Source organism: Acipenser ruthenus, chromosome 17 (genome assembly GCF_902713425.1).
Source record: "Acipenser ruthenus chromosome 17, fAciRut3.2 maternal haplotype, whole genome shotgun sequence".
Taxonomy (NCBI): domain Eukaryota; kingdom Metazoa; phylum Chordata; class Actinopteri; order Acipenseriformes; family Acipenseridae; genus Acipenser; species Acipenser ruthenus.
This window is the reverse complement of record NC_081205.1, coordinates 20,771,586-20,799,188: the sequence shown is the minus strand read 5'-3', so window position 1 is coordinate 20,799,188 and position 27,603 is coordinate 20,771,586. Positions and strand designations below refer to the sequence as shown.

The 27,603-nt window shown below is 40.0% G+C and overlaps 2 protein-coding genes across 8 annotated transcripts; one reads left to right on the top strand and one right to left on the bottom strand.

The window, feature by feature from the left end:
* Positions 1–239: 239 nt before the first annotated feature.
* LOC117423735 (protein phosphatase 1 regulatory subunit 7-like) lies at positions 240–11,654 on the bottom strand. Of its 3 annotated transcripts, XM_058990103.1 has the most exons (11): positions 11,637–11,654; positions 10,639–10,716; positions 9,839–9,931; positions 6,939–6,991; positions 6,182–6,247; positions 5,933–6,063; positions 4,366–4,528; positions 3,290–3,406; positions 3,005–3,109; positions 2,328–2,414; positions 240–2,166 (listed from the first exon to the last, which is right to left on the bottom strand). In XM_058990103.1, exons 2-11 carry the CDS (start codon positions 10,670–10,672, stop codon positions 1,990–1,992), a joined length of 1,026 nt encoding a protein of 341 aa, XP_058846086.1. In that variant the 5' UTR covers positions 10,673–10,716; positions 11,637–11,654; the 3' UTR covers positions 240–1,989. The 3 variants fall into 3 exon arrangements, with proteins under 3 accessions (XP_058846086.1, XP_033895750.2, XP_033895751.2); XM_034039859.3 differs by lacking the exon at positions 11,637–11,654 and having other exon boundaries at positions 10,639–10,856; XM_034039860.3 differs by lacking the exons at positions 9,839–9,931; positions 10,639–10,716; positions 11,637–11,654 and adding an exon at positions 7,322–7,442.
* On the top strand, positions 11,383–26,683 carry pask (PAS domain containing serine/threonine kinase). 5 transcript variants are annotated; one of them, XM_058990102.1, is made up of 21 exons: positions 11,383–11,509; positions 11,685–11,759; positions 12,326–12,561; positions 13,152–13,384; positions 14,234–14,404; positions 14,779–14,916; positions 15,646–15,780; positions 16,777–17,092; positions 17,220–17,404; positions 17,815–17,986; positions 18,356–18,460; positions 18,662–18,833; positions 19,233–20,251; positions 20,727–20,905; positions 21,446–21,613; positions 22,438–22,563; positions 23,226–23,360; positions 23,842–24,041; positions 24,735–24,868; positions 25,426–25,569; positions 26,043–26,683. In XM_058990102.1, the coding sequence occupies exons 3-21, from the start codon at positions 12,354–12,356 to the stop codon at positions 26,225–26,227; spliced, it is 4,125 nt and encodes a 1,374-aa protein (XP_058846085.1). In that variant the 5' UTR covers positions 11,383–11,509; positions 11,685–11,759; positions 12,326–12,353; the 3' UTR covers positions 26,228–26,683. The 5 variants fall into 5 exon arrangements, with proteins under 5 accessions (XP_058846085.1, XP_033894672.2, XP_033894671.3 ...); XM_034038781.3 differs by lacking the exon at positions 11,685–11,759 and having other exon boundaries at positions 11,383–11,658; XM_034038780.3 differs by lacking the exon at positions 11,685–11,759 and having other exon boundaries at positions 11,383–11,684.
* The last annotated feature ends 920 nt before the right edge of the window (positions 26,684–27,603 follow it).

Here is a 27,603-nt window from a genome sequence, read left to right as displayed (position 1 = left end):
AAATCATTTTTATTAAACATTTAAAAATACTCATTTGTGTTGCTATAAATAGCCTTCACTCTTTCTGGAAACTTACAACCATTTTAATTGGAGCAACAGTGCCATCTTCAGTGTAAATGGCAGAATAACACAGATAGGAATAATGGGAACATCCCACAGGAATATAAACCCTGATGATAAGGAAGCCAACATCGGAGCCTGGCACAACTGGGGGAAAAAAGAAAAAAAAACAAGTGAAAGAATGTAAATTATTTTATTTTTAAATGTGATTCTTGACAGTTGCTAGGAGTAAGATGTCCAATGTGGTACATATACAGTGCAGTGGTCCCAAGAACTGACATCCTATAACTGTTTCTACTCATCTGTATGAAGGCTTTGTTACTACTGTGGGTTTCATCCACAGAACTTTTAAAAACACATATTTCTTTTACCACCAGTCCAAAACAAAAACAATCAATAATATATTTAGTGAAGAAAAGGGTTGCTCATAAGTCCTGACCCATGCAGTGTCTCCTAAAACTGGCAGGTGTGAATTTGAAAAATCAATTTGATCAATCACAGTGCCCTGTCTTGTCAGAACATGTACACGTTTTTCGCCGTTCTGGAGGATATTTGATCAGTTCCAGATATTTGATGCGGTGAGTGGGAAAATATTGGACAATCTAAATTTGGCAGAAAAATCAGGGGTAAAATAATTAGGGACTCAAAATGTATTTATTTTTTTAATTACACTGTACCTCTGAATACAAGTCAAGCAGTCAAACTAAATGGATAAGGACTTCATTAGTGTTGCTTCTGAAAAAAAATCATTTAATATCTTTGAAACATACAGTAGTTACCAAAACAATTGGAGTTGGAGAAGGAAAGATAAACATGTGTAGGCATTATTAAATTCCCTTGTTCATCAGTCTTATTTTTACTGCTTGATATTTTAAAAATGATCAGCGGCCGTCATGTAAACAATCAAGACTATACTAACCCACGTTGAATAGGTTACAATCTATAGTTTCCCCTATATTTCTTCCAATACATAATTTAAAAGGGCAAGACGAAGCAGGTGAGACTTTTTATAAGTTGTATAAGTCCTGCTCAATCCATTGTAGATTTGGCAAGAACAATCCATTGTAGATTTGGCAAAAATTTGCTTAGATTGCTGATCAAGTTAGAAACATGTCTCTATAAGAACTGTTTCAAAAATCAAACACTATACTATACAGAAGGATAACCCTAAGACTAATTCAGTACTATACTGTCAGTATCTTTCTGTACTGAAAATGCTAGAAAATGGTTCATATGGGCATACATAAGACAGCTGTGCTGCACGGAAGTGACTTTTCTGAGTAGTTACCTTTCCTTTCCTACAGGTGTTTACACTGCATACAGTTCATCCTTGTGTATTTTTTCAAACACGTTTGTTCATTACAAATCAATTCCTGCTTTGTGTGGTCTGTTTCCTAAAAGTGTTGCTTTTAAATAAAACTGTGTTTGCTGGATATGTATACGCTTTTCCAGGCTAGCAATAGCTGAGAATTCTTTCATTGCACATTGTTTTTTTATTGTTTTCAAATGCCAGTTCACTTGTCCATATCCAAACAGTATCTTGAAAACAGTCTTATTTTAAAACAAAATGTTCAAATTCCACAGAAAATAGAACCAGTATCAAGTAACATATCTTTTTTTTATGAACCTGCTCACCATGCTCAGTAGGGGTCTGTGGACACTAATCTCCGGACAGCTGAGAATGAAAATACCTACAACCTCATCAAGAAGCAGATTTGATTAGAATGTATTAATGGTTAAATAAATAATATTAAAAACAGCAGACACTGCAACGTATGAGACACTCATATGCTCATTCCAAGGACTGGTTGGTGTGCTTTGTGTTTAGAGGTCCTGGTTCAGGCTGAAGTGCAGGATATAAACCAGGTGAGCGTGCAGATACTGGATATTCAGTCCCAGGGAGGGGAGAAGGGCGGGGGGCCTGGCAGGTCAGAAGCGGATGAAGGTGGCATCAATCTGTCGCACGGTGGGCAGGGCTAGCATGATTTTGCGCCGATACTGGGGGTCTTTCTGTAGGGGGTTCCTTTCCAGGTACACTGTCTCCAGGGCATGCGCATTCTTCAGCTCATCCAGGTCCCCCCAGTTTTCTATCTGGTTGTCGTTCATCTGCCGGGAAAAGACAATGACTCAGTGACTTACTACTGTATCAGGCAAAACACCCTCTACCAAATAGTTTCTCCTGGCAGTATTCCTGTGATTTGTAGATCATTTTTCATTGCTGGGGTCAGCTTGGCCCCCTGTTCACCCCCTTCAATGCACCTACTCACCCAGAATTCCTGAAGCTCTGTTAGATGACTGATATTTTCAATTTTCTTTATTCTGTTTGCAGCAATATCCAATGTGGTCAGTTTTTTCTAACACAGAAACAAAAAGAAGGCATAGTCACCACTTCTCTTTCTATTAAAAGATATATAACAGCATACTTACTCTGGATGATTTTAGTCTATGATGTGACATATATGGACATGTGTTCACAATCGTATTATAACAAATGTCCATGAAAAGTTAGATAAAAAAAAAAAAAAATAGCATATATTTTGAGAACCTCAATAACTAAAGGTAAAGAACTGTATGACATATGTACAAATGTTACCTAATGTACATTCACAAAATAACGTTCACACTTATTCCAATGATTAATCATAATACTGCACAAATGACAAGGCCAAGGTTGTTTGTGGTAACGGCGCAAGCAGTCTGACACCGAGGAGTTAACCAATACAATAGGGTTACACTTATGGAAAGGCACAAATGTAAAGTATCATAAAATGCAGCCTCCATTTCCCCAACCTGTCTGAGCTCATTAATAAGCATTTTAATTTAACTTCTGCCAATTAATGTCAATGCCAAGTTTCATCACAATTGTGCCTCCACAATATTGCTGTCGCTGGAAATGCATATAATATTAATATTGTATGTAACCACACCTTGGCCCCAGACTCACATTGTTTTCCAGCCCCTCAATGACCTCAATCCCATTGTGGCTGAGGTACAGCTCACGCAGGTTCATCAAGCACTGCAGACCCTCTATCCTGGTGATGCGGTTACTCTGCAATGAGAGAGCAAGATAACCTGAGCAACAATCACAGACCTGAGGCTGCGCTCTGAACAAGTGGCTCCACACAGCGAGCAGGTCTCAAACACAAGATTCTGAGAAGGTCATTTCCTTGTCTTCTTGCTTAATCATCGACATACTTTTGAAAGCAGTTCTAAGGTTGTGGCTCAGTACCTGTATACTGAGGACCGTCAGGTTGGTGAGTCCATCGAGATTCTGTAACTTTGTGATCTTGTTCGTCCCCAGAAACAAACTGTCCAGGTGTGATAAGTTGTCAATGTTCTCTATGACCTGAAAACAACAACACAACTTCTTCAGAACATCGGTTGCGTTTTTCACTTCCTCCACAAAGCAGCACCTGCGCATACTACCTTCTGCTGTAACTGAAGCATATACCTGGTCTTTTCCACAATCTCACCCTTATTCTTGACTCTGATTCTGAAGCCTGTTATCCTGACAATTATCTGATCAGGCAGGATTGTATTGTAGGGAACACAAGAAGTTAATGGGGGGAGAAAACAAAACTGAAAAAAAGTCTGGACAACAAAATGGTCACATTGGTCATTTTTTTTAAGACTTGGTTAATATGTCAAGCACAATATTGCCATGGCAAATGGTTTTCAGTGAGCTTGTACACACTGTCTAGGTGTCACACTAGAAATTAAAAGACAAAATGTACACAGGACAAACCGACAAACACCTCCCACAACTCTGTGTGTGTACGGCCATGTGACCAGTCTGCATGACGTTCTACTTGAGAAACATGTACCTTGAAACATTTTGAGAGATCTTTTGAGCACAGGTCGTGTCACTAAGCAAGATGGCAACTTTAGATTGCTGTTAACATCAATAGTTTTATTAATATGAAAATGGAAAAAAAAACAATATAAAAAATGGAACAAAAGTGTTTCCTCATGTATGCTGGGCTTATAATGCTTAACTTTATTCAAAATTATACACAAGTAACTAAGACACCAGAAGTGCTGGCATTTCAAAGTAGAGGTGGCACCAAATAGTTGACTTGTCGAATAGTAAAGAAATTTGAATTATATTCACAGTTTGAACTGAAATGGTAAGTACGTTTGTGGAATTGCGATGTGTGCAATTTCAGATGGATGGAAGTACACTTACAAGTGACGTTCACAAAGAGCACCAAATACGTGACTAATATATTTTGTAAAGTTTGGACTACTGGACTCTGTCAAATCAGTAGACATTGTACCCCTATTTCATAGAGCGGAGCTCCTCACCCTGATTCTGTTGGAGCCCAGCTCAAGCATCTCCAGCTGCTGCTGGTGTCCCAGGCTCTCAATCTTGCTGATCTTGTTGTTCATGAGGAAGAGCTTTCGCAGTTTAGTCAGGCGCTCCAGCCCCTCCATCCTGCGCAGAATGTTAAAGGAGATGTCCAGGACCCTGCGACAGCAATGGACACACAGTAATGCATTATCTATAGAAGTGTCTGTGAAGGGGCTCCCGAGTGACGCATCCGGTAAAGGCGCTCCGCGTGGAGTGCAGGATGCGCCCTATAGCCTGGACGTCGCCGGTTCGACGTCAGCCAGGGTGTCCTCGGCTCACCGCACACAAAAAGAAGTGTGAAAAGAAGCAGTCGGCTGACGGCACACGCTTCGGAGGACAGCATGTGTTCGTCTTTGCTGCTCCCGAGTCAGCACGGGGTTGGTAGCGGTGAGCTGAGCCTAAATAATAATTGAATATTCTAAATTGAGAGAAAATACAAAAAAATATTGGTGACTACTAAATTTAAAAAAAAGTGTCTGTGTTTCATGTCGTAAAGAAGTAATCAGCAAGTCACTTTCTTTCTTCTCATTTGCTTCCAACAGCTTTATTGTCTTTATTTTGGTAGATTACTCAGTTTTAAAGACTTCATTATCACTTTGAATACAGTGAAGCCTGCTTATCTTGCCATCACACTGTAGATTCAATCTCTGGGCAGCATGCGTTTGGATCCCACCTGACATTCATGTTTCAACTGGGAAGCTAATTTCACAGGGCAGGTTAAACAGACTTCAGAGTTAGTCAAAATAAATCTAAAACAACAACATAAAAATCATAAAGCGCTTTCAAGAAAGTTTTTTCAGAAAGGAAATGTTGGTTATTACACTAGATGAAGTGTTGGATAAAAGTTCCAGGAGGCATTTTGAAATCAACTTTGCATTCACTCAAATGACACAATGACTAGTCTAATTGCACCGTTTCAATTATGCCGCATTGCTAAGCAGATGCAGTGCTTGATCTAAGGAAAGTAATTCTCAGAATTGAACTATTACATGGTTTAAGCATTTCTTTTCAATACTTGTTATAACAAACAATGTGCCATGTTTTTTACACTCTTTTTGGGGCTCATCGGTTATTCATTATTCCTCTTTTGTAGAATAAATCCATAACTCCATCAATGTTTCAAAATACACCTGTTAACATTACAAACTGAAAATAAACATCAGATATTTAATTCAATGCCTTTTAAGTACAGTCAGGTTGTTTATTTTTCTTTTTTAAAATTAGTGCCCAATTATTTTACCCCCAATTATTTTTCCCCTCATCGCATCAATTCTCCACACAGCTCAGGAGATCCGAAGGTTCAGTGGGCGTCCTCCGATCCCACAACCAAGCCAGCGTCCTCTTTTTTACACCCAATAACTGGAGAACAGATGTCAGTGAGCTCCCTATCCTCAAATGCGACACTCCCTTTGGAATCGCCGGCTAGACCGGCTAAGCCAGGACGCAAACCTGCGCTCTCCTGAGTGTATGTGCATTTTATTTGGAGTATTGTGCCTAGTGTCTCTGCAGCTGGCTACTCACTCAAGTTCTGTGAGGGCCTGGAGGTTCTCAATCTTCTTGATCTGGTTGTCGTAGAGGTCCAGCTCATTCAGAGATACCAGTTCCTCCAGATTCTCAATCTGTTTGATCAGATTCTGACGCAGGCTCAGTATCTAGGGAGAGAGAGAGAGAACCTCATTAATCAGGGAAGCTTGCTCAACAACGAAAGGACAGTAGTTACTAGAAGTGTGAAAGCCAGCATTGGTACTAAACGCTACAACTTAAACTAACCTTTGCCTTCCGGAGCACCTCAAGGCCCTCTATTTTCCCGATTCGACAGTGAATCAAATCCACATCCTAAAAAAAGAGAGAAACACAGTCATACTCAGTACACTGTTAAAGCTCTGCATCAAGTCTGAAGCCAAGTAAAAACCTGGCCTTGTTGCAGGGTGCAATCACACACTTATGCTGCAAGCATCCTGGCACTTGTACACTGATGTATGTATGCAGATGGAAAGAGTACCGCCAAGGCATGTTGTCTGTCCGTTTTAGTGCCTGTAAGACTCAAAATGCAAATGACAGAGAACCCTGACATCACTAAAACTGCTAAAAAATAAATATTGTAGTCATGTGTAGTGAATCTAGAGGCACAGCTCTGATCTTGTTAGTCACTGAAATCTTGTGAGATATTTTAAGCAATTCAGTGAGATGGTTCAAGTTTCAAATGGATTTCCTGTAGAGATTGAAAAAGGTTCTTTAAATGTCTGCTGTAGGTTATAGAAAATGTAAACTCAAAATAGCCTAGAACTGTTTATTGAATATAAAACTGTAACTAGAAAACATTATTTAAATAACTTTCAAGTTAAAGCTTTGGGAATAGACTGCATTACATCATAATCATCATTATTACAAACATGCACATAAATACGTTGACTGTAATCGATAAAAAAAAAAAAAAACAGTAAAAGGTTATTTTATTGCAATGTGTTCCATTACTCCCGCAATGAAAAGGCCATGAGAGGTGTTGTAGGAATTGTTACACACTCACCTCTGCTTCAGGGTCAAGAATTATAGTTTCCATGTCAACAGGTGACTCTTTCGCTACAGGTAAAAAAAATAAAAAATACAGAGAGGTTAACAATCTCAATGTACACTATTTGGTGTTCAATAAACATGCAGCCAACCTGGCTACTGCAGAGAGGAAAACCTAGTGGCTTCTATACTGCTGCTGAAAACCACTGGTGTAACCCCAAAATCAGACAAACACGCACAGTTATTTAAAAGTAACCAATCCCAACACAAAGCAATTAAACTTTGACTGCTGTCTTGGGCTCGATTTGAACGAGCATACCTGCATGACAATGCTTGGCTGCTGAGCCTTTAATAGCATTAATTAAGGGACTCCACTAAAATAAACAGCTGTCGTCTTACCCTGGGTGCCATGGTAAAAGATCTCTGGCGAGAAAATCACACAGCAGCGAGCCAATGCTTTTAAACTGGTCATTCTTTTTCTCTTCAGATTTCTGTTGCTCTGAAGGAGAATCTTTGCTGCAGCTATGTAAGCTTGTGACTCAGAGAGAAGGGAGCTGGTCAGTGCTGGCGCTAGTCTGTCTGGGGGGGGGGTCTTCAAACCCCAATGTCGAGCAACGTGAACAATGCTTTGACTGTTTTTTCTCCCCGTGAGCAGCATCATTACAAAAGCTCTGATTTACACACCACTGCCACTAACCAATGGTCATTCATAGGCAGTATATATTGACCAGGGAATAGAAAAAGGCTTTCCTTCATTTTTCTTGTAATGTTACGGTTAAACTTGTGAAAAATGCATTTCTGGTGTCTATAAAGGTGATCATATCAGTCAGCAAGCTGTCTGAATTGTTGTTGTACATTGAAGACTTTCATAAAGACTTCTTGTCGAAACTTTTGGCATTGAATTTAAGCTTATTTTAGTATTTCTAAGTTCCTCAATTACCACCTTTTCCTAATCCTTCTGGGAAGTTAAAGCTGAAAATCTGCAGCAAAATGTGTTCTCCAGAATGGCCCACAAAGTCATCATTAAGTCTATCGGCCCTGCTATCAAACAGATCTGCTGTCTTTCCATTGTGACTGAACAAGATTTGTAACAGGGAGATGCAGCTTTTATATATTACATAATATTCACTATACAGCAGGGTAGCAGCAAACAGCCAACTAGTGGAAGAGATAAGCAGAAACTGGTACATCATTCCATGCAATACTATACAGCAGGGTAGCAGCGAACAGTCAACTAGTGGAAGAGGTAAGCGACAGTCCACCTCAGAAACTGGTACTCGACTAGTGAAGCATGTGGTTTCAGACAGACGGAAGTGCAGCTGGGGTTGTAATCCATTAACATATAAACGACATATTAGAACATTAAGACCTTTTTTTTTTTTTTTTTTAAATCCAAGCTGTTTTAAAATACAGTTCACAAAAAGCAAAATTCTCAAGACCACATTATCAAATACATGATTTATAAGTATGTTATTTAAAGTGGCGACTAGTCGACCTATTGAAATATTTTTATCCCACCTATTTCACTCTGTTGTTATAAATTCTCTTTTACCTCGTTTGAGGGGCGTGTACTCGAATTGGCTTGACTATGGAAACGAGGTATCCAAAATGGAAAATTACCTATATGGTAACAGTATCCTGGGAGACAGTCAGCATGGTTTTAGGAAAGGGAGATCGTGTCTAAGTAACCTGCTTGACATTTTTGAGGATGCAACATCGACAATGGATAACTGCAAAGCATATGACATGGTTTATTTAGATTTCCAGAGGGCTTTTAGACAAAGTCCTGCAAAAAGATTCATTCTCAAACTGAACGCAGTAGGGATACAAGGAAATGCATGCACATGGATTACGGAGTGGTTAACATGTAGAAAACAGAAAGTACTGATTAGAGAAGAAACCTCAAAATGGAGCGAGGTAACCAGTGGAGTACCACAGGGATCAGTATTAGGTCCTCTACTATTCCTAATCTACATTAATGACTTAGATTCTGGTATAGTAAGCAAGCTTCTTAAATTTGCAGATGACACAAATATAGGAGTGGCAAACACTGTTGCAGCAGCAAAGGTCATTCAAAATGATCTAGACAGCATTCAGAACTGGGCAGACAAATGGCAAATGACATTTAATGGAGAAAAGTGTAAGGTACTGCATGCAGGCAATAAAAAATGTGCATTATAAATATCATATGGGAGATACTGAAATTGAGGAAGGGAACTATGAAAATGACCTAGGAGTTTATGTTGACTCAGAAATGTCTTCATCTAGACAATGTGGGGAAGCTATAAAAAAGGCCAACAAGATGCTCGGATATATAGTGAAAAGTTTAAATCAAGGGAAGTAATGTTAAAACTTTACAATGCATTAGTAAGACCTCACCTAGAATATTGTGTTCAGTTCTGGTCACCTCGCTACAAAAAGGATATTGCTGCTCTAGAAAGAGTGCAAAGAAGAGCAACCAGAATTATCCCGGGTTTAAAAGGCATGTCATATGCAGACAGGCTTAAAGAATTGAATCTATTCAGTCTTGAACAAAGAAGACTATGCGGCGATCTGATTCAAGTATTCAAAATTTCGACCTGAAAAACAAGGACCAGTGGTCACAAATGACGATTAGATAAAGGGGCATTCAGAACAGAAAATGGGAGGCACTGAATGACCTCCTCTCGTTTGTAAACTTTTTTATGTTCTTATGTATAAGGTATAAGTAGTATGCATGTATGTAGAAAGCCTATATTGGAAGTTTCAGTACTCAGACGGTTTTATTTTGTTTCTATTTGCTTCTTTATATGTCTCCCTAAACTCCATAATGTTCTGCATTTTATTTATATATATATATATATATATATATATATATATATATATATATATATATATATATATATATATATATATATATAAATAAAACGAACTCACCTCCAATACCCTGCTGTGCGGGGTCAGACTCCCCATTCAGTCCCTTCTTCCCCTCGTCATCCCCAGACTCCTCTGACTCGGCTCGCCTGTCAACTAAAACACACAGCTCAGCACGGAAACCCACACACCCGTAAATACAGGCTGCGCAAGATAGAACAGCTTCTATAACATTATTTGAATTACAGTACTGGTAAAAGTACAGTGAACCGTGATAATAATGTAATAGAGGTGATACGACCAATAAAATGTAACTACTGCGTTGCTACTATCTATTACGACTACTAAACGGCTCTTCAATGATGAAGAAATCCGTCACGTATGCGGAATATACCTCAGTATGGACTGTGGTCTGATGTCTGATTCCACATTATTTAATCTCAACAATGTGTTCCCTGCAGCAAATAAACCGCACAAACGCTATGGGGAAGGAGGAAGACTGCGTCCCGTCCAAGAATGTAATACATATTTTAAAAAACAACAATAATCGTACCGCTCCACTCATATTAAGACAGTGATCGCGGTTAAACTCAAGTATAACACTAACCCTGGTTATCACCATTGTGAAGATCTGGATTTCTTACTTAGCCCACAATTTACAAATGAACTGCATCAATATGATGTATTGAACACACATTCATGATAACACAATCACGAATTATGACGGTCCACCTAGGATGTTTTCAATCTTCAAACCTAAACTGACATTTTGTAGATTTATTGGAGCCAATTAGGATATCTATTACAATAATCATCTTTATAGAAGAGACATTATTGGTAATTTCTCATTTATTTATCCTCACCTTCCATATCCTGCGCTTGTCCTGCAGACGCCATTATTGTTTTGGCTCCTCCCTGTGAAACTGTTTAAGTGACAGCGTCTACAACCAATCCAGAAAACGCTGGTCAAGAATCGCTTTGTAGGCGAGTGTGTTGTTAGGCATCCTGGGAGGTGTAGTTTATCAAATAAGAAATATATACCCGTGTACTATAAAAAATAAGTCGCCCTGGATGAGGTCGTCTGCTAAGAAATAAATAGTAATAATCAGTTAAGCAAGTTATGAAACACACACGAATATTGAACAAGTGTATAACTTCAGCTTGGTCACTCACTGCACACAACGATCTGGCTTATATTAATACATTCCAAATACGTTTCTAATTTAAAACCGAATGGACTAAATACGTCTGCATTTGAGTTCATAGATGTCAATAACAAACTGACTATATTGTACTTGAGCAAGACCTTAAAATACAAGATTTTAAAAACGATCTGTCATTTTTGGAGGATTGTGTGGACATAGTTTGTGTACTGTCACGCCCGCTGCAGGAGATGTCAATTCATGCTTGATGTAACAGTTACAACTAGTTTCACCGTCTGCCTCTCTGTTTACATTATAGATATCTGACCCTTCAACCTACCATGTCTATCTCCATAGGAACCGTGATCCAGTTTGAAACCGAAACATTTAAGGAACCGTCATTCCTTTAATCTTGTTGGCCGTTTGCCTTCTACGTACACCGCCTTTTTCTAAATACTAACCTGTGATTGGTCAGATTCTTCATTACCCACCCTCGCAACAAATCAAGGAATGCTTCCCGCACGGACTGTAGCTGGGGCGGCCGTTTGAAATATTGCTCAAAACAATAAACAATAATGACAAGTATAAAATTGTAAGATTACAAATTCTTCACTGGAGTCAACGTTATATTTAATTAGCGGCAGTCTAAAATAGCTTTTGATTTGTTTTTGGTTGGGTAACAGACGGTTACCAGCTTTTGTTTCGCTAAGGGAACTCACACACAGCAACGGCTTCAGAGAGGTAACCAGGTCTTTTTTTTTTTCCAGGTGAGTGTTGTACGACTTCAAAGGTCCGCGGGGCAAAAAAATTAATTCTGCGCATCATCCAATCCATGTGTTCCTGTGAGTCGGAAGCCCCGCCCCAGAGTAGATAAGTAGCTGACCTAAGTTTGTGGTTTTTGGGGTGTAATGTCTGAATAGCTATTACATTGTATATGTTCAAAACAAAAGTTTAAATAAATAAATAAATAAATAAATAACATATCTGTGTAGTTTTACAGGTTGTGTCAGGTATTTTGTACAGTAGTGTGTGTGTGTGTGTATGTGTGCGTCTATATATATATATATATATATATATATATATATATATATATATATATATATATATATATATATATATATATATTAACCTGACACGAGATGAAGTACAGGTGTTTCTGCAGTAAGGCAGTCTAGCAGTGTTTTATAGTTGATATAAATTAATACTCTCCCTATCGCATTACATTTTTGTCTTTTGACAAAATAATCCATCATTAAATGATCATTTGATTGTATGCATACAAGGAGCCAGTCAGGACCATCACCTGTAGGGCGACTAATAGGCTACATATCATATCATACCGCCACATCACCCCTACTAAATTGGGAATGTTCGTTAACTTCGTGTTTTGGGACTCTTTTCGTTCCAGAGCTGGTGAGAGGGTACATCAGCAGGTGATGGCTTTGAAAGCTCCGCCCTCAGACTCGGGGCAGCTTAACTCCTGTCTCAGGGGTGGCTCTTTCTGTGCAGCCACCTCTCGGATAGGAGTCGTGCTCCCACTCAGTGATTCCTTCGACCTGAGCAAATCCTACCCACGCGCCAGCAAGCCAGGCCTTCGAAAAAACTGGGCTCATGACTTTTGCTCGGGCATCGACTCCTTTACAGGTTAGTCTATCTGTTCAGAACAGATTCTGTCAATTGCATCAACTTAATCATATAAGAAGGATTGATGTTGTATAATTCTACAGTATTGGGGGAGGAATTGCTGAAGTGCTTAAAGATAGAAGCAGTCTTGCTAAAGTATAGCTCCGTGGTAGAGAGACTGGGTAAAATTCCCTATTTTATGATTTTTGGCCCTTTAATGGAATTATTATCTATAACTCTGTCAACAGGATATAAATAGCATTTTAATATAATTTATGCTGTAGGTGGTAGCCTTTCCCAATTGGAGGTCTGGTGTTAAATGTGGCCCAGGTCAATGTTATTTTGGTATTCTAGCCCCAAGTTATTTCCCAGCATCACAAAATCACTAGAAAAGTATTTGGCACAGTTTTGCTCTGCTTCTGCTATTCTGAGGTACACTGGCAGAAATCACATTGTCCCTCACTACATTCACAAGCACAGTAAGGAAGAAGATGTCATCTAAAAATGAATCGGCTTTTAGAAAAAGGTGCCAAACCTTTGAACAAAACTCTCTTGTACTGCAGAGTTGCTGGACAATCAGGTTTGAAACACAGTTTTGTCTCGAATACTAGGAGATGGGCTGAACTCTTTCTGCTTCAGCTCAGTGGCTGCCCGTAACATGCAGCTGTCTGACCTGTGTCACTCCCGGTCTCCCTCCAACACGATGTCCCTGTCTGATTCCTGCAACATCTCCAACAGCTCCCTCCTCAGGCAGCTGGCTAGGGGAGCCTTCAGCCGGACAGGCCCGTCCCCCATTCGCAACCCCAACAAGGCACTTCTCACTGTGGACAGCAAAAGCGCAGAGGTCAGCACATACCCAATGTTTAGCATTTTAGAGGGTTTCATTCATGGCGTGTTCAAGAAGAATTCTGAGTTATATACACAGAAAATGTAGTAAACCACAAAAAATCCTCATACCTCCACTTTTAACAAAAACACAGATTATGATTTTGAAGTGCCGTTTTATAGACGGCAAAGGTTTTTACAATGCAGGTTTTTAAAGTGTAGCTTGAACTTGTCATCTAGAATCATAGTTGTAACTTCAGCCAAGTTAAAATGCCATCACAATCAGCCAGGACAGCACAGATTCTTCATGCATTTTTTATTGCTTAACTAGAAAGAAGTCCCATTGAGATTTTCTTAATTTTTTTAAAGGTGTCCTGGGGATGCTAGACATACAACTCTGGTTCTCATCTCACTGTTTGTGTGATTTGCAATCCCGCTTCTATAACAAAATATGAGGCTGCTGGTATACATAGGATGCAACAGAAATTAATGAAACATTGTAAACCCAACTACTGGTACAACAATCTAGGATAAAGTGGTTGCCCACCAGAATGCACTGAGTTTAGTAATACAGTCAGAAATAGATGCCGATCAAGCAAAACTGACCTGCAAATGAGAGATGCATCTTTTTATATATTACAGAATACAGTATATGTTTAGGATTGCATTTATTTAAATAGTCTGTCGTGCAGGAGCCCTGTTGTTTTTTTTTTCTTTTCAAAAGTAATAATAGGTTAAAATGTTAGTCCTATTATTAGAGGCATTTCTCTTGCAGTCAATTATTTTAGCCTATTTAGGATTCTCTGAGGATTTAAAAGTTTGACTGTCAGTGTTTACCCTTCCTCTTTTTTGTTTTCTTCTCTGGTAGATTCTGGTTGCCAATGAAATGTCCTGTAAGTTATTCGGGTACAACAGCCAGGATCTGATTGGGCAGAAGCTGTCGTTCCTTTTACGCAAAACCAATCAGAGCCTTGAGGAGGCCCTGGGGGAGGAGCATCTAGAGGCTACAGGAAACCTTGTGATGATTTCAGGGAAAGTGGTAAAAAAATATGAATCCCTCTTTTCTGTTTGTCACAGGTTAACTAGATGAAGTAAAACCGACATCGCATTAGGAATTTTATATTTTTTACCAGCAAAAGTCCTCCTCTCACTGGCGAGACACACAATGAGTCATTGACTATGACTGTGAGTAGTAGGGTTTTTTTTGGGAAAAGGTCAGATCCAGCACAGCTTTTTATTTGCCTTACAACAGAAGCTTCTTGAATCTTTGTGATGCTTTCAGTGAAGGTGGCATCCTCCCATTGCTTGCCTACAGGGGTCAGTATAATATAATATAACCCATGCTGGTGTGATCTTACATGGGTAGATCCCATGGCATAGCGTTGTTGATGACTGGTGTCCTCTCTGGTGCAGGTTGATGCTGTGAGCAGTGACGGTGTTGAGATTCCAGTGTCTGTATGGGTGCGCAGACTAAATGACGAGGGAAGGCGCTGTCTGGTAGTGATGGAGCCTGTGGAGAGACTCTCAGCCTCTGTCACATTTGGAGAAAGTGTAAGTTCTTGGAAGTAGTGAAAGTAGTGAGAGGTTTTCAGAATAAATTACAGCTATAGTTATACAGTTAAGTACAGTTTTGGACCCTAATATACCGATCCTGACCAGAATGATCTGAACACCAAAGTCGGAAAAAATATGCTTTTAATGTGGCAACTGTAACTGCTGCTAGACTAGTAAAAAGAAAGCATGCACAGTCTTTAGTATCATATCCTTTAGGGATGGAAGACAGTTAGGAATGGAATCAAAAAAGTTCTGTATCACACCTTGGAGCACCATTTGGTATGGTGGCACAATCAGGCTTTTGTTCACCAACCAAATGATAAAGCAAATGGTACATCTCCATCTTTAGAGATGTCTTTGTTAATGAAAATGGGCAACCTGTTGATTTTGTCAGAAAGGATTGCCGATGGAAGTCACAGAACAGTCTTTATGGACTGCACAGACTCTGGGGCACAGAAGTTATACAGCATCATCTTGATGCTCAACTCGGGTGTGGTACAGCTGAAGGTCAATGACAGACCGATAATAAGCAGCATTTAGGTTTTCTTTTCTATCTGTCTCTAACACTTAGGTGTTAAGATTATGCCAGGCTGGGATCTCGCATAGCATTTCATTAAAATATACACTCTTACAATCACTGTTTCCAAATGGCTGTGCCTCTTACTTATTAGGTCCTGCTTCACGTGTCATTTTTTTGTTGACCAGTATGCTTGTGAATCCTTTCAGGGTAGGATCCTGTCCTGTGATGCTCTGTTTGCAAACCTCCATGGCTATTTGTCACCAGAGGAGGTGACTGGGCTGTTGGTCACAGATCTGATTCCATCGCTCCAGATTCCACCACCCTGCAGGAAAATTCCAAAGGTCAGTAGAGAGAGATACTGTTTGTGGACTGAGAATTAGTTTTTTCAGTTCTGGGAACTGGTTCAGTGAAAGGCATGAGGGGGTATTATAAACCGTTAATGATCAAGCATAAACTAAATTCATTAATTTGATTGAAACATAACTAGGGGTTGAGGGGGTGGCAGGTGTTTATGAAACGTAAAATATCTCCTGCGCAATTAAGAATTGGTGCATTGCTTTAATGACTGTTTATAAAGGTTTGAGAAATAATAAAGGGTACTTAAACTCTAAGCATTTATGGAACCTTACCTCTTTTAACATTAGCAGCATCTTCACTGGTCTTGCATTGTTTTTTTTAACCTTAATCTGGGATAGGCAGAGTTAAGCTTTAAAAAAAAAATTCTCGTAATTCTTTGTGTCCGAATCACTCAACATGGCCCTCGAGAATGAGGCCTGTTGACGCGACCATGTAAATAGACCATTCCCTCTGTCAGTGGTATGATTCCAGAGAAAATGCAATGTAATGTTCTGAAGTTATACAGTGGTGATTGTAAAATCTGCATATACCCATTTAATTAAAAAAACATGTTAGAACCACAATGTTAAGGGGACCAGTGATCGTGTGGTTAATGCTAATAAAAGGAAGGTAAACTAGACTTTAAAGCCTTGTCACTCCTTAAAGGAAGTTTCACTTTATTTTGGTGCTTGTGCTTTATCATTTATGAAAGTTAAGGGGCAATAGCTACAGTCATGCATGTTTAGAGCTCACAGCTCTGCAATCCTACTTCAATCCTTGGCCACTCTCAAACAGACACTGACAATAGTACTGAATTTCATGATGGTTTTGTGATGTTGACTAATGTAATGGAGGCAAAGTTGAGACCACACCTAATTCAGTTCACTTGTGACCTCAGTCAATTAATTTGTTTTAATTGTATAGATTTGGTTTGCCACTGTTTACTTCTGAATACACATTGGACCATTTGTTCTTTTGATGGCTGATCAATTTTCTTACAGAGTTTGAGAATCCAGAGGGCCACAGGCAGTTCTAGGGATGGTACCACCTTCCCACTCAGTATAAAGCTGAACAATATTCTTGACTTAGTGAGAGCCACAGAACACAAAGAACACTCCAGCCTTTTAGAGTCTGAATCAAAATTCCTGTCCTGCTTTCCCGGCTCTGAGAGACTTCAAGAACAAAGCAAACTATCCAGCAGTTTAGAAGCTGTGGTGCCAACAGATTCCACGGAACATCTAAAATCTGGAGGACACTTTGAACCCAAAGAACCACAAAGCATTCAAGAGTCTAGAAAATATAATGTTCAATCTACAGGTACGTAAACAGTCAAATCAATCCACTGTGGGAGATCCCGCCACTGTCCCATTCCATGCCAATAGAAGCAATGCTCAAACTGGAGTTGAAGAAGGATACCCAAATGTTTTTGTTTGTTCTGTTCTAGTGCGTGAAGAGGAGAGATGGGCCCAGACTGTACCAAGTTTAGGGGTGGTTTACTCAGGAACCATTTGGGTGTTTACAGCAATCAGTGGACTTTTAACCCTGCGGTCTGATGGAACAATACACAGTGTGAACAATAACTTTGCACTGATGCTGTTTGGGTATGAGAAGGCAGAACTGCAGGGGAAGGTAGGAGCGTCTTCATTTTGTCTAAATCTGAATATGTGTAATTCATCCCTAAAATCTAACACTCAATAATAACCTTTAAGTAAAACAGACATTCAGACATTCACACATTTGTCTGCTGGATACTAGTGTTAATAAAAGCATCATGCAGCAGGGGCAGTCTTGTGCTTAATCAAACCTACAGTGGCAGAGATTGTTCCTTTTACTTCCAATCAGCTTGGTCACATGTTTCACCTTACTTGCAATACCTATTCATTGTAAAGTCCATTCCTTACTTCAAATGCTTCACAGTTTCAAACACCCATCACTGCAACTGCACATTTAGGAGCACTGAAAAAACTCCCAACTATGACCTACTAAACTGCAAGGTTTAAGGACTGTGAATTTATTCTCTGTTGTGATTGCCTGTGTAGAATATCACCTTCCTGATTCCTGGTTTCTATGAGAGCCTGTGTGATGTGGAGGAGAGTTCTCTCCTGCTACCCCTCGTTGAGGATGATCCGAGCGACCAGATTGAGTGTCGGCTAGCAGAGGAGAGCAACGAACCCCAGCGTGCTTGTTCCAGTCTCTCCAGCAGCATTACAGGTGCCAGGGCCTCTGTGTAGACCTCAGGGTTATTATCTTAAAGGCTTGTACAAACCGGAGCTCTCCGAGATTCGGCTATTCTAATGCAGTAGGATAATATCACAACAATGTCGTTTTTACTTTACAGCATACTTTCAAAATCAAAAGGGGAAAGAAAACCTGTGCATTCAGTTGACAAACTTATTTATAACATGCTTTGCTTCTGAGGTGATTCAGAAACTGATAGCATTTGTTCTGTTTCAAATTATTTCTGTGCTGCTTTTTTCATTAAGTAGTTCTTTTTGCTATAGCTTCTTATATCTTTCCTAGTAGCTTCTGTGTGTCTCTAGTGTTTTAGTTTATTGTGTGTTTGTTTAACCTGCCATTTAGATGCCTGTAGTCCTGCTGGTAGCGCTAACACTCTAAATGGAGACCATGGCATTGTTAATTTCTGCATTCCACCTTCAACAGAGGAAACGCCCACTGGTGGGAAAGGTATGTACACGGTTATGTCTGTGTTTTTTTTTTTTTTTTTTAAACTTATGTAGAATTTTATGACTTTCAGCTTACTGCTTCCTCAAAGCAGGGCTTTTTGTGCCTTGTTAAGCCCCACAAGAAGACATGTTTAAGACATACTTCCAGAAAGTATTCTAAATGTTTGCTGTTAAAAGCTTTTCTTGCTTGCATGCTTTGCAGACCCCAGCCCATTACTGGCTGGCAATGTGGAATTAATTCAGGAGGAGAAGCAAAGGACATCAGCTGGCAGAAAGGTGGAAATCTTTACTGGAACCAGTACCAGACTGGAGAACGAAGAAAGTGTTCCATCAACACTGTCCTCCCCCGCAGTGACGTCCACCCCCTTTAGCGGGTAGGTGTACAACTGAAACCATTCACCCAAACAGCATAGCCAATAAACAGTACACTGAATAATACATTCCTGCTACACAATGAGCTTCACACAACATACCCCAATATAAATTACACTATCTCTTAATAGATTAGAGTACGCTGCATTCATCACAGTGAGGGGAGCTTAAATAGGGGAGATTTTTTGTGAATCCACAGACCTATTTGTTTATTCACAAAAACAGTTGCATAGCAAGGGGTGTGGTTTTCAGGGTTTGAACCCCCCCCCCCCCCCCCCCCCCCCGAAATGAGTCCTGCAACTACGTGGGACAAAAATATATAGCAGCCATGTGAAAATGTATTTAATTTTTTTTGTACAGAAAAAACAATCTTCTCAAAACTGCTGTTTTTATCTCCACAGTGGTGAAAGCACGGCAGAACTGATTGGCCTAGCAGCCCAGGTTGTCCCACAGTACAGTGATTTTGCTTTGACAGAGAGTGAGGAGGGCACCACCAATGGTCTTCTGCAAACACCCTCCTTAGTGGAGTCACCTCCATGCAGGAACCCAGAAGGGCATCAGCCAGCCAGTGCCTTAACTGTTCTCTGCAGCAGCAGAATTGGCCAAGGAGATACCCCAGAGAAGAGAGAACCTCAGACTGGCTCCACAAGATCAGGCAGACTGGTAATTCCACAGCATAGCTGGAATGGAATCAGCAGAGAAGAAGGAGACGCCAAGCCCTCTGCCGGAGGGTGCCCAGTTTACCTTAATGGCTCTCCAGGGACCCCCACTCTGGATGAGGTGTGGCCTGGAAGACAAAATACACTTGATCTCCTGGCTAACAGATATAGAGAAAACTCCAGCTTTGAAGTTGTCTCTCACAGAAGTAAATTCCCAGTTGTGTCCTATCCTGTTTCCAGTTTAATTTCTCAGGAGTCTAGCAGCTACCTTAATGTGGAAGGGGAGTCCAGTGGCAATCTGCTCACTCAAGCCATGCAGGATTTGGATCTGAATGGCAGTCTGGAACTGGTTTCCACAGATCTATCCTCCTGTTCTACCTCTGAGCTCCTCAGAACACCCTCTCCCTACGTGGTGGAGTCTGACTTGGAGATGGAGAGCAGTGAGGGAAAGGAGCTTCCTCCATACTCTGCAGGGCTGGAGGAGGCAGTCACCACTGCATTATCTGATCTAAGTGGGGAAAGGCAGTGCAGGCCCTTGGAACTGGGTGATCAGGAACATTGGACATCATCAGTGCCTCAGAGTAAGGATGGTGTCTACCTAGCTCCAGAAGGACTTGAAGAGACGTCTTTGAAGGCAGAGAATCCTGCAACATCAACCCCTAAAAAACAACCAGAGGGACAAACATTGTCCACAACCCAGAGTGAAATCCAGGAGGGGCATTACAGCGGAAACTGTTATCATCGAGATGGGTCCAGACTTCGTAAGCTTCTTGTCTCTCTTATTTTTGTGTAATCTGTCTTACCTTACCACTTCATGGTGATGTGGATATAGCATCTATATGTACATTATATGTAATGTCACACTTACATTTTTAAATACAGAGATTGGAGAACTTAACATAGACATTCTTTAACACAAGCACTTGAGTTATTAATTAGTGGGCTTTCTTCAGAGCATGAAGGCTGTATTTAGGGCTTAGTTCTGAAATCCTATCTGAAATCTTCTACCCCATAATGTTTATATAATTACTTTAAAATGTGTGATTGTAAAATGCTAGAATAAAGATTTTAACAGAACAAAGTAAAATAGTAAGTTTTACCACAGCACAGAAGGAGAGGTAGCAAAAATATTAAGCTGTTGATACACTGACTTAAGGTTTATCATTGTTTGAGTGAAGAGTTTAATAAGAAACTGCAGAGTTGGCGTTGTTCCTGAAAAGCTGCTGTCCTCCCCAGGTGTGCAGTTTGAGATCCGGAAAGTAGAGCTTCCTGAGCAGCAGACCCTATTTTGCCTCTGGATGGTGAGAGATCACCTTGAGACTCAGAGAGAAGCTGTCATGAGGATGAAGCTCCTTCTGTCCAGCCTCAACAGCACCGATTTCCTCCCTGACGTTTCTGGCATCAGCCTGGGGGAGGTGAGTGAGCCTTCCTAGCTGTGACCGTACCTCTCAGCAGACCCAGATTCACTCTGGACTACAGTAGCTGTTTTCAAGAGAAAGCTTCCTCCTCTCTGACAACACCTGTCGCTGGCATTAGGGTATTGAATAGGGTAATACAGCCACTTACAGAATGCAGTGTATCACGATCATTTCAGTCCCTCTGGAAAGTGTGCTGCAACCCTGCTCTGTTCACCCTCAAGCTGGGTACACAGTTTCTATGTATTACTTAATTTTGATTGAAAAGTTCACTACATGTGGATAAAAAACTTGCAAACTAACTTCACATCTGTGTCAGATTGAAATGTTTTAAATGTGTACATCATTGGAAAGTTTTCATCTTTGTTACAAAACCACAAAGAAATGTGTGTGGAAGTGCACTTTTGCATGAGTTTAGAAAATGTTTGTCACCAGCCTCAGGTATTGAAGTCTGCTATTGTTTGAGTGCTGTTGTAAGTTCTGTATGAACAATGAGAAGAACTACTAAGTAATTTAACTTGAGCGCTGTGCCCACTGTAGGTGATCCAGGAGACTGCTCGGGGTGAAGGCCTGCGGTGCTCCCAGGACCTGGAGGAGTCGCAGGCCTGCAAGGGGGAGTTCAACCAGAAGTATGTCACCATCAGCGCTGTCGGCAAGGGAGCATTCGGCTTCGTCTGGAGAGCACAGCAAAGAACGGACTACGAGGAGGTGAAGCACAACTCATAGCACCAGCTACACTGTACATCACATAGTGCGACACATTTCACAGTGCTGCTTACACACTGAATCTTTTTAATGGGTTATAGTAGGGCTTTTTTCTAAACTCTTGCTGAATCCCAGGCATATTACAGGAACACTGTTCTAGGAGTCGCCATTGGGGGTTAAATGAAGAAATACAAATCCTATCCAAATAGGTATTTGAGTTCCCCTGCATTTGCGACAGCTACCTGGGTATTTAGTGAGCAAGGGATAAAATTGCTGATCAGTGCACCACCCCCAGTCATCCTACATTGCTAAAAAAAAAAACTGGCTAGCATTTCTTGTACTACAGAAACTGTCAGACAGTTTGCTCATTAAAATATGAAGCCTAATGTTAAAAAGGGGTTATCTATTCAGTGCTGCCAAGATATTTAGCTTAGGCAAGGAGTCTGCAGAGGGGTAAAATGGGCAATAACTGGCCTACCTCCAGTCGTTCACAAAATCATTTGTTGCTTCAATACTTTGAGCAGTAATATACATCTCGCACCCACAAAGCCCTAACTGCACACCATAAATTGTGATTTGACCTTATAAAATGGCCTTATAAAATGACCTATAAAAAGTAATATATTAAAAATAAAATAAGTTTGATGAGGCTACTAGTTGGTTTGACTCAGTACAACTGGATCATGTCCAGTTGTACCAAGTCAAACCAACTAGTAACTATAAACTTGACATGTATACCAGGTCATGTGATGCCCCCATATAAAGGATACATTGAAAAGAATATACCTTTTAAATTTCTATTTTGAATGCATGTATGTCTGTTGTAGGTTGTGGTGAAGTTTATAAGAAAAGATAAGATTCTGAAGGACTGCTGGGTGGAGGATCCTGCTCTGGGGCGAGTCAGCCAGGAGATAGCCATACTGTCCAGGCTCCAGCATCACAATATCATCAAGGTAAGCAACCCGACCATCAGAATAGAAATGAATACTGATGATTGATTAAAGCACATACACATTTCACACTTAATTTCATTTAATAAGCTCCCTTCATATAAAAAAGTATGCAGAGGCAAATATATATATTTGTTTTGTTTTGTTTTGTTTTTCAAATAATTTATGGCATTTAAAAACTATAGTATTAAGCCTCCTTTTCATTTGAATTGGGGACTGTGGGGACAGTAGGACAGCATATAAATGTATGTTGTCAATTATAAGTTATGCAAATAAAATCCATTCAGAAATTAAATACAATTCAAAAATGCTTGTGGCTGGTCCCGTCTAAAAGTTTACCACAGTATGTTTACAGTTTTCACAGTCATTTCCTGTGGCTATACTATGCATTTATCATAGTTTATCATGGTTTTCCATGTTTTGTAATATGTTTTCCTGTACCTCTCTGGGATTTACAGTGCTTACCTATGCTTTACCATAATTTTGATATGTTTTATTACCCGTCACTATGCTTTTACTACAGGTTTCAAGCAACCAAGGCTATACAACAGCTGCAGAACCACTTCTGGTGTTGAGATTGCAGCACCTGCAGTGAAAACAGTCTTATTAAAAATCAATTCTCTCTTGACTCAAAACCAGTTTAATCTCCTTATCATGTCACGCAGGTGCTGAATGTGCTTGAAAATGAGAACTTTTTCCAGATGGTGATGGAGAAGCATGGAGATGGGCTTGACCTGTTTGAGTTTATAGACAGGCAGCCCCTTCTGGATGAACCTCTGACCAGCTACATCTTCAGACAGGTGTGTGACAAGGACTGGGTGTTACTCTACAGTGCCAAACTGTAATTCAAATCTGAATTTCAGTACTGAATTGATGATGCAGGAAACCAAATCCATTGGCTAGTGCAATAAGTACAACATGGACAACAGCTGTGCAAGCTTGCCCACGCTGCCCTGTCAATAGCCATGCCTATCCAAATCTTGCCCCCTCTGAGGGATTGCTTGCAAAGGTGTCACATTTCTGTTCATGTAGTGCCCCAATAGCCAGCAGATTGATATTACCTTATCACTGCCATGTTATAGTGCTTAAACAGAATTATAGATGGTGAAATTCCCATTTGATTTAAGATTTTACATCTGGTCACAGCTTAGGCTCAATGTCTAAATTTGTAGGATCTGATGACTCCTTAGATATGCAAGGCTAAAAGACTCTGAAAGTCTAATAGTTTGAATGAACTCAAGAAGTAATGCTGTATTAAGAGCACCTTTTTCTGTATTGTAGCTGGTGGCAGCTGTAGATTACCTGCGTGGCAAGAGCATCCTGCACCGAGACATCAAAGACGAGAACATTATAATTGATACCAACTTTCACATCAAGCTTATAGACTTTGGGTCGGCCGCTCTTCTTGAGCCAGGAAAACTCTTCTACACTTTCTGCGGGACCCTGGAGTACTGCTCTCCTGAGGTTCTCATGGGAAATCCGTAAGTATTTAAACATGTTAGCTTTAAATGTGCTACTGCTATTTTAGGCTGATCAATTGTTTCATTCAAGTATTAGTCAGCAGTTTTATTATGTTTCACTCAGATTTTTATCAGAGGTATTGAATTTCATTCAACCCACAAGATCTATCAAGGCAATCTTGATATCCAAATTACATTTTATGGGCAATTATATTGAATAGCAGTTTTACTGTGACCTACTCCACTATTGTAATAGCACTACGTGACAAAAATACAGTACTGATTAATGATTCACATTTATTTTCCTGTATGGCGTGACATTCACTCAGGTTATTTAGCATGTGTTTTTAATGAGGGGCTCATGAACTCAAAGGTTTTGCATATTTGGTAATGCCAAACTTGTGCCCACAAGTTTGATTTAAATAGTGCTAGTACAGGGAAATATGTGATGGATGGTACTAGAACTGGTTACAACTGTCACGGTAGACAATCTGCGTTCTGGGGTTAATCAGAAGGAATTGGAATGAATATGCAAAATGGTCCAATGCAAATTGAGGAAATGGAGGGGGTCCTAAAAAGTGCCTGTTTATAGTTACTGTATAGTCTTTCTGAGGCCAAATAAAGCAGCCTTCTAGATATCCTAAGCTCTCCTCGCACTATAGTTATGCAGGGCTGGTCAGCCTCTGATTGTAACTATCTAGTCCTGTTCTGCAGGTATGAGGGTCCTGAGCTGGAGATGTGGTCTCTGGGGGTGGCCCTTTACACCCTGCTCTTCGGAGAAAACCCTTTCTGTGAGGTGGAGGAGACGATGGAGGCTGAGCTGAGGCCCCCTGCCCCAGTGTCCTCAGGTAACTAGAGAGCGAGAAGAACTGTGTCTTTCCTTTTATATTACCTCCTCCTGGTACTCCTTCTAAAGTCTAGAAGCTATTTGAGAAACTTGCCTGCATTGTTTCTTCAGTTTCAGAATCTTTGCAGAATTTTTTTTTTTAATTGCATATTCTTTAGCACTTAAAATAATCATTTTAAAACAAATGTGTTCACTCTAGCAAACTGAACAAGATCACATCCATAATCCATAGTGTAATTCGCAGAAAACCAACGACAAACCAGCACTACTCTGCTTTTTGTAGATGATTTCAAGGTCTCTTGTTACTGGCACATTGAGAGACACTACAAAATTGAAACACAAAAAATAGTGACTGATAAATTACTTGTGCACACACACAAGAATAATACCATACAAAAATGTAACAATTTTGACAATCAAAAATAATTGAAGATTTTATATTACAAAGCTGCACTGAATAACATGTATCTAACAGCAGCAAACATATGAACGCCTGCTTTCGGTGCAGTATAATACAGTCTGTCTCTGCTTGACCCCCTCTCTCTCCCTGCTCTCCAGAGCTGCAAACCCTGCTGTCCTGCCTTCTACACCCTGACCCCCAGGAGAGGATGAGGCTGGAGGAGTTGCTGCAGGTGCCCTGGCTGTCACAACCTATCAACCTGGCTGAATACAGCTGGGAGGAGGTGTGTCCTGCCAGGAAAGGTGAGCTGGGGAGATCGCAGACTGGCTGCCTTTACTCCTGAGGGAAACAAGGACCTTTGTCTTTGCTAATCTACAGGGAAGTGCTTGTGACGCAGGAACATTATATTGCAAATTTTGTGGTAGGAATGACCGTATGTATGGAAGACAATGCATTATACATGATACAAAAATATTATTTAGAAGATACTAGAAAGGATTAAACAAGAAAGAGTGTGTGTGGAGATCTGTAGATAAATGGCATGAGACCAGATTTACTAAAGTAGATGATATTTTGCCATGTGAATTGCTTGGCCATAAACTAAGTGAGTTAACTAACTGTTTAATTGTGTAGTATGAAAATCCTATCATTTAGATGTATTTTTGTTTTAAAGAAGCAGCATATTCTCGTCTATTCACCTGGTCTTCCTGAATAACACTGTACATAGATAAAGAATGCAGACACCAGTAGGTATCACCCCCTTCTCTTGTTACAGAGACCCCTCTATGCAGGAGTGTCTATCTCGTGGAGGGGAAGGGCTGCTTGAAGGACTCCCTGACTCCCAGGCATGGTATGTACGAGGCTCCCACAGACACCATGGATCCTGAGGAAGATGAAGAGGAAGGGTCCCTCGCTGCCCTGGAGACTGAACTTCTTAAATGCCTCCTCAGCCAGGACTGAGTGTTTTCATTATGTTGCAGGACAATGAGACTGAATATTTGATAAACAGAGATCAGGGAGGTATAATGCCTGTCACTACAGTTGACTGTAATTCTCACAGAAACGATCGGAGCATTATGGAGAAATACTGGACTGCACAACTTGGCTAATCTATTGCCCTTGAGGTTACAGCAGCTGCTGTAGGCTGAATGCTTGTCTATCAATGCTGCAGACAATACTGTGAGTGAAAGAAGGATTATGCACTAACAAAAGGGGCAAAACAGTAGTCTAAATCAGATTTTAACAAAACACCTTGCAGCCTTTTGAAAATCATGCCATGTTTATTGTATAAATATTTTCAGAAATACAATCTTTATTTATATTGTATTCCTGTATTCATATCAACTGTTTTAAAGGGTGGTAACTTTTCATTCAGATTTTATTAAGAATTATTAAAGAGTGCTTCATATATTTTAATCATGCATGATGGAGTTTTTTCTTTCGAGTTTAATCGAAGATTCTTGTCTTAAGAAATTAGTAAATTATAATAAAATCAAAGTTCTTATGGTATAGCAGTTTCAGCAGATGTGGTATATCAGGCATACCTGTTTATTAATTAATCGCTGGAACTCTCACAACACCTGTAGCTGGAGGTTCAGACAAATCTGTTCATTCATTATGTTTATTGCTGACTTCAATCAATTATCAGTTCTCTTTTTTTTTCTAAAAATGAACTTGCATCAATTAAATGGGTTGCAGTAAGATACATTAAGATGTGGGTGTGTTAGGGGAATGGTTTATTAACACATAATACATTTACATTAACATTAAACTGGTCACAGCAAGCCGTTTTTATATCCAGTTCACACGAATCACAATCACTGTTCGGTATTAACCAAGTACAAATTTAATACCGGGCAGGACACAAATTAAGGTGGAACCCATTTTCCCTGTGTGATGTTTCAAGCAGGATTGTGTCAGGTATCAGACGGAGCATGCGCAGCTGAGGAAAGCAGGTTCGAAAATATGTTTGATGTCAATTGTTCTAAATTGGTGGCTGTAACAGATAAGCGTCGTGTTGGAAAAAGTTACATATGTATGTGTGCTGCACTTGGAGGTGCGTGCTATCCTCTGACAGTGTCTGCAATCAGTGATACTGCAAGAAAACAAAAACGCTATGGAATACCACCGGTGTGTGTTAAATCGTCGCTATTAAACACTTTTTCAGAAATAATACTCTGTAATACATTGTATACCGACGGACCTTGCTTTATTTGTTGTTTGTAATGTATAACTATTTTATAACCTGTCTGATAATCTTACGTCTCAGCTTGTCTCAGCTGCATTTTCTGTTACCAAAACACTGCACCAGTATTTGTAACTAAAAAAGTTTCCGA

Bases quoted from the DNA above. Each gene is read 5' to 3' on its own strand.
- LOC117423735 (XM_058990103.1), bottom strand. From the start codon at position 10,672: ATGGCGTCTGCAGGACAAGCGCAGGATATGGAAG. The intron at 9,932-10,638 runs GTGAGGATAAAT...TGTGTGTTTTAG, and splicing joins ACAAGCGCAGGATATGGAAG to TTGACAGGCGAGCCGAGTCA. The intron at 2,167-2,327 runs GTGAGTAGGTGC...TTTTCCCGGCAG, and splicing joins CAGAGCTTCAGGAATTCTGG to ATGAACGACAACCAGATAGA.
- pask (XM_058990102.1), top strand. From the start codon at position 12,354: ATGGCTTTGAAAGCTCCGCCCTCAGACTCGGGGCAGCTTAACTCCTGT. The intron at 15,781-16,776 runs GTCAGTAGAGAG...ATTTTCTTACAG, and splicing joins CCTGCAGGAAAATTCCAAAG to AGTTTGAGAATCCAGAGGGC. The intron at 21,614-22,437 runs GTGAAGCACAAC...TGTCTGTTGTAG, and splicing joins AAAGAACGGACTACGAGGAG to GTTGTGGTGAAGTTTATAAG.